At 38.6% G+C, this 6,741-nt stretch overlaps 1 protein-coding gene across 1 annotated transcript; it reads left to right on the plus strand.

Moving 5' to 3' along the window:
* The first annotated feature begins 764 nt into the window (after positions 1–764).
* s1pr3b (sphingosine-1-phosphate receptor 3b) lies at positions 765–3,779 on the plus strand. The gene is made up of 3 exons (XM_014979245.2): positions 765–995; positions 1,989–2,049; positions 2,613–3,779. Exon 3 carries the CDS (start codon positions 2,679–2,681, stop codon positions 3,732–3,734), a length of 1,056 nt encoding a protein of 351 aa, XP_014834731.1. The 5' UTR covers positions 765–995; positions 1,989–2,049; positions 2,613–2,678; the 3' UTR covers positions 3,735–3,779.
* The last annotated feature ends 2,962 nt before the right edge of the window (positions 3,780–6,741 follow it).

Here is a 6,741-nt window from a genome sequence, read left to right on the forward strand (position 1 = left end):
TGAGTTCTATTTTAAAGATAGAACAAAAAAGAAGAGTTGTGGTCATTGTATTCTTTTCATGAGAAAACCATGAAAGGAATACAGTGCATTAATGCATCTACTCAGATGCATGATTTGCAAAAAAACACACCAAGTGAGTCAGCCACAATTAATACAACCTAAAGTATGCAAGACATCATGTTACGGTGAAATTACTGTTATGTTTGGGTTAAAGATGTGTTCTCATATTTACAAAAATTGTATATCTTTTGTCGTTAGGGTTTTTAAAACATATTTGTAAAAAAAAAAAAATTCTTTCTTTAGACATTTTTGCTGAATGATTTTGAGTGGAAACCAGGGTAAGCAGAAGTGGACCCAGAGATGGATGGAGAGAAGATCCAAACTCCATGCAGAAAACCCCCGTTTTTTTCTGGTAAAGATGACTTCTCAAGAATTTAAGAGGAAATTACAACAGGTTGACTGCACTACATTTCAAAAATGACTGGCCCTCCAGAAAATAGAGGAAGTTCTTTTGTTGCATGTATGGGACTACAGGCTGTAGTGGTTTAAAGTATTGTCGTGCAAATGAGAATTAGGTCCACGTAACATTGTCTCCAAAAATGGGCAAACATAATGACAGATGGAAAATGAGTTTAGAAAACTTCTCTGTTCCTCTCTGAACTTGCATTTCCTATATCTGTAAACCTGCACTTCCTCCACAATGTTTTTCATAAAATGTTCTGTCAAATACAATTTTACATGAAGTCATCATGCCTGATTTGAAATAACCTAGCAGTTTATGGACACAAAGTAGATGGAGACTTGACTCTGTTTGAACAACTGGCTTTTGTTTTCATGAGACTCCAGCCATCATAATATAGAGGACGGCAACAACTCTCGAGATAGAGGGTGGGAGGATGTGGGTGATGTTAGTGTGAAATATTTATAAATCACTTCCTTTATGAGTGTGTAAGCAAACAATTATGAAGCACACAGGACATGAGAAACACATTTCTGTAAGTACCTTTTATCCCATCTTCAATTACCAGATCGCATGGTGTAACTATGTTCAGACTTATATAGTGAAGCACAGCTGATTACTATGTTTTGCAATTTGTTCTGCTTATGTTGTCTGTTGCATGTAATTTGCAGAAAACAAGATTTTAACCAGGAAAAGCAGAAGAAAATGTGTAGAATTACCTCTAAAATTGTTCCAAATTGCCATATGTCTAATGGTGTAAAGTTCCAATGAAAAGCCTTCATGCCCCTGAAACTTTATTTATTTATTTATTTATTTATTTATTTATTTATTTATTTATTTATTTTTTCAAATTGATCACATTACCATCACAAACAATTTTGTGTTTTTTTATGTTTTTATTTAATAAAGCCACATAAAGTCATGATTAATTGCAAAGGTACTGCTGTCCTGGCTAATTTTATCTTCCATTTGCATTTCAATACTTTTATGCAAACCTAAATAAATAGGGGAAATATTTAATTTTGCCACAAATATTACTGTCTCCTCATTAGTTAATAAAAATCAAAAATCCACCAGTCATCCAAATATATGTTTAATTCTTATATTTTCCTAGTGTACTGTAATTTAAGGAGAAAACACATTTATTGCATAATTTAGTTGAGGAGTGGTAAATAGAAATGCATTTATTGTTCCTCTTTAAAAGGAGGACAACTTTTTATTAACTTTTGACGACACTGCGCTGCATGTGACCTGAAGATTGAAAGTGGAATCTGAATCTTTTTCACTGGTCAATTTTAATACCTAAACACTTGAGTTTCAGGGGTATTTGTTTTATTGTTTCATCGTCTGCTTGAAGTGAGTGTTTGTGAGTGAGCAGTGTAATGTTAGTGATGGCTTATTTTATCCGGAAAAGATGACCTTTCAGAATTTAAGGGGAAACTGCAACACAATGATCAGTCTTGTTTCAGGTTGACTGGCTCGCAAGCATTTAGAAGAAGTTTGAACTTCTGGTTCTTATTTTCGTCAGATTCTAACCAGCACGATACAGAGGAAGACATCAACTCTTGAGACAGAGGGACGGAACAACGGTAAGCTGCATAGTCAGCATACAGGCTCCACCTTCAACAACTCTTTGAAGAATCTGAATTAATGAGCTACAACATTTAAATTATGTTTGGGATTGATAAGGTATTTTTGAATTTGAATGGAAATAAAATAAAATCAGATTTAATTTGTAAAAATGCAAAATTAGAAAATTGGTTGCATGTCTATTCTGATATGTCAGTTGTAGAAGGCTTTAGTTGGCTTAAATTTATTTTACTCTACGACCTAGCTCAGAGGTAAGATTATTTACCGAGTTTATCAGTCAGACTCGATGCAGTCGGCCCATTGCAGTCATCCGCTTCACATGATTACAATCAAAGCACTTCTAATAGCAAACTCAGTATGAGACTGACATTTTTAACGTTCAAACTTTTATTTGGTTTTATTCATAGTAAAAGAGGTTATGAAGCTAATTAGCTTCACTGTGGGGTTATTGTTTTCAAAAGATATGCTTGCTCTGACAAACTAACTTAGAGTGCCCACTGTAATTTACTGAATATGGCTACCTACTTATAAATTCATGCAGTAATATTTTCCTCTGTTGCAGGTGTTGGTGGACTTTTGGGATACGGCTGAACTCTGACCTCTACAATCAGCAACTGGTAGTCTGAAGATGAACATAATACTCCTTCACTACAACCACACTGGGAGGAAGGGAAACCAGCAGATTAATCATGTGGACTTTCAAGTCATCATCTTCCTCATTTGCAGCTTCATCGTTCTGGAGAACCTCACCGTCCTGGTGGCCATATGGAGGAACCACAGGTTCCACAACCGGATGTACTTCTTCATTGGGAACCTGGCACTGTGTGACCTGCTGGCTGGAGTCTCCTACATGGTCAACTTGCTCCTCTCTGGGAATAAGACGTTTGATCTCTCACCGAGTCTGTGGTTTATTAGAGAGGGCAGCACATTTGTAGCACTCAGTGCCTCCATCTTCAGTCTCTTGGCCATCGCCATAGAGAGACATCTGACTATGATCAAAATGAGACCTTATGATGCCAACAAGAACTACAGAGTGTTTCTGCTCATAGGGACCTGCTGGCTGATTGCTGTGATCCTGGGAGCTTTACCCATCTTAGGTTGGAACTGCATGGACAACCTCCATGACTGTTCCACAGTCCTGCCTCTGTACAGCAAGAAATACGTAGCTTTCTGCATCACAGTTTTCATAAGCCTGCTTTTAGCCATGTCAGTCCTTTATGCTCGCATCTACATCCTTGTAAAATCCAGCAGCCAAAAGGTGAGTAAACACAGCAACTCTGAGCACGCTATGTCCCTTCTACGCACCGTCATCATTGTAGTCGGAGTCTTCATCGCCTGCTGGACACCCCTCTTCATCCTGCTCCTGGTGGATGTGGCGTCTGAGCAGCGCTTCCCAGTCCTCTACGAGGCTGACTGGTTTATAGCACTGGCTGTGCTCAACTCGGCCATGAACCCGGTCATCTACACTCTGGCCAGTCGCGAGATGAGACGGGCCTTCCTGGCTCTGGTTTGTGGCGTTTGCTACAAGATGAAGGCGTCGGTGAATGGGAGTGGGAACAGGCAGTCTCTTGAGCCGAGCCGGAGCAGGAGCAAATCATGGAGCAGTCAGAACAACCAGAACCAGCAGAGGGGCCAGGAGACGGACACTGGAATGAATAGAGAGGATGTTCAGGAGGATGTTTAGAGTGATGGGAAAAACTGAGAGAAGAGTTGCAGAAATCAAACAAAATGTGGAAAGATGCTTGAGAGATGAAGTCAGTTTAACACGAAGCAAATCCGGTATGAAGATTGGACTATGCAGTTGCTCCAGCACAGAAGTTTCACTTTGGTGACTAATGTTTACACAACTTAAGCATCTGTAATTGAGACCAGCACAGTTACTGAGCAGGTCTCAATAACTGAATGTTGTTACATTCACTAACTGTGCTGGTTTTGCCTCCTTGTCAAGTCCTGAAAGAAACCAAATATGTTCAAATGGGATCATTAAAATTGCAGGCAACTATTTAGAATATAAAGAAAGACCATTATTATTAACAGTGCATTTCCAGAGAACAGGTCATCTACACTCTGGTCAGTTGCGAGATGAGACGGGCCTTTCTGGCTCTGGTTTGTGGCGTTCGTGACAAGACGAAGACTTTTTGTGGACGTCAGTGGGAACAGACAGTTCCTGGAGCCTCAGCAAAGCTGGAAGAAATCATGGAGCAGCCAGAACAAACCAAAACCAGAATGAACAGAGGGGTTTGGAGACAGACACACATCCCAGTGAGGTCTCACAGATGTCTGGAACAAGAGTACCCTCAGAAGGGGCATCAGGACCACGGAGAAGACTGAAAAAAGGGTGCAAGTTCACCAGAATTAGAAACAAGCTCTTTTTCCTTCTCTTGGTGGATGTGCCAGCACTGCCCAAGCCTCTTCAAGGCCGACTGGTTTACTGGACCGGCTGAGGTCAACCCTACACTTTGGCCATTAAATTCAGATGGGAATTTTCTGGCACCCGTTTGTGGCATTTGCTGCATTTCTTTGGTTACCAACAAATGCTTCAACAGCATGAGCTTATCTAAAGGAGCCATATATGGCTTTTATATGAAAGCACATCTGCTACTTAGGGAAAATGTGTTTAAAAAAAAATGCCAAAAGCTGCATCTGACACCAAAGGAAAAGAATCTTAGTCGTAGGAAACACAAGAGAGATTATACACATTCACAATTTTATTGCCAAACAGTCATACAGAATAATGACAAACCCATACAACTAAAAGATTAAACATCTGTAAACATCATTTGGACTCGTTTTTATTTCGTACTTTTAAATATAGCTGTCCCGAAATAGTGTTTTTCTGTGACACCCTCTGTCATTAATGTATAACCCAGAAAGAATGACATTTATAATACATATTAATAGTGAGGGAAAGAGACCAAGAGAAAGTGAGAACACTAGTCTCAAGCAGCAACACGCAGCAGGGCAAAAACAACCTCCAGTGAACAGGCATGCCCCATTGAAGATCAGCTATTGCACACTGAAGGGAGAGAAAAGAAAACACCATTTGTACAAATTAAAGGCACATTTCAGTCAAGAGAAATCTGGAAAGACGCCATCAGTGTCCGAGCATTTTTTTTTTAGTCGAGTAGATTCTTTACATTGCAGAGCTAATAAGGTTCAGTCTGTTACATTCAAGTATGAAGCCGTTTTCACTTTCTTCAAAATGTTGTCCAATTTGCTTGTTTGTTTTTTTTTGTTTTGTTTTGTTTTATTTTTTTTAGAAAATTTAGTATCGTTTCCTTTTGCAAGTTCTCAAGTTTTCTGGAAAATTTAGTCACAAACATTGCAGAAGTAAGAGATGTAAAGAAGTAAAAGTGTTTTATAGTATGCCAAAGGTCCATGACCAAACAGGTTGCTGTGTGGTTCCTGTACTATACACACCTTCTTGCAGCAAAACACAGGCACATTATATTACATTGCATCTGTCTTGTCAAACTCATTGAACACGTACTTGTTTTGGTACAACTCAAGTGGTCGAGTGCATTTCAAATACAATGCCCCATTCATTTGGTATCCATCAGTCCTGACAACAGTAAGAATGAAGCCATTTGAAAAGAAAAAGAGAAGAAAAAAAAACAGGCAGTTTCCAGAGCAGCTGCAGATCATTTCCACTAACCCCATCAAAATTTGAGTTTCTTTCTTCATGAAATAGTAAGACCTAACACTGAACTGTTTATAGGAGCAATTGTTTACAGATGGGATTGACTCTGAAATGGAACGATCTAAAATGAACAAATACTCAAAAGGTACCATTATGGCACCTAGTGGCTGAAGTGTATATATGGGTAGGCATAGGCTGGCTCGCATTACCAGAGAAAGTGGAGGCATAACTTCAGTTTCTCCAGCAGTTTTCAGAAACGATTGGGAAGCAACAAGCAACATATCCGACTGAAAGCTGGCTACCTTTACAAAGTTTGATTAATTGAACCCATTATTATGGCAAAATAAAACATGGCAAAAACATATAATATTCTGGGGAATAATTGCCTGAACAACTACTGACATTAGTGATGTTTTCTCTACATTTTTAATCATACATGGATAACATTATTAAAGTGTATTTTAGCAACAGACGGAATAATTCTTGCGTTCAGTTTAAAGGTAAAAGAAATTGAAGCATAGTACTGTATGTCCCTGTATTTTAACACACCTTACCATTGTTCGTCTATTTTTCTGTGTATTTTTACACGTTTACTAGAAGTCTACATGTAGTCCTGTTTTACTAAGACTAAAAAAAAGCGGTGGAATGAACTTATTGAATTTGGGGAATCTAGATCTTTACCAAATGAGCTATGAGTTTACAAGACTTTTCTGGTTTACCAGCTGTGGTTTTACCATCATTTCTAATACTAATTATATTTTTCCTCGAAACAAAACAAAATTCATTCATCAAATGCCTCAGATATTCTGCCAACACAGCGTAATCTCTGTTTAATCAGCAGTGGAGGGGCTGCCTCTGTAGGAGAGTGCAGCAGTTCTGGTTGGAAATTAGGATCCTAACGCTTCATTAAAAGGGAGCTGAACTTTATTTCTGGTGATCTAAACAAAAAAAAAGGTTTTGTCAATGTACTCCCTCTACTGCTTGAATGTAAAAACACCATCTGCAACTGAAGTACATGTATACGGTTTTTACCTCTACTCCATCTGAAAAA

The sequence above is a fragment of the Poecilia mexicana genome, unplaced genomic scaffold, assembly GCF_051168715.1.
Source record: "Poecilia mexicana isolate PSO_F unplaced genomic scaffold, ASM5116871v1 scaffold_12, whole genome shotgun sequence".
NCBI lineage: Eukaryota > Metazoa > Chordata > Actinopteri > Cyprinodontiformes > Poeciliidae > Poecilia > Poecilia mexicana.

Coding starts and splice junctions, on each gene's coding strand:
- s1pr3b (XM_014979245.2), top strand. CDS start 2,679: ATGAACATAATACTCCTTCACTACAACCACACTGGGAGGAAGGGAAAC.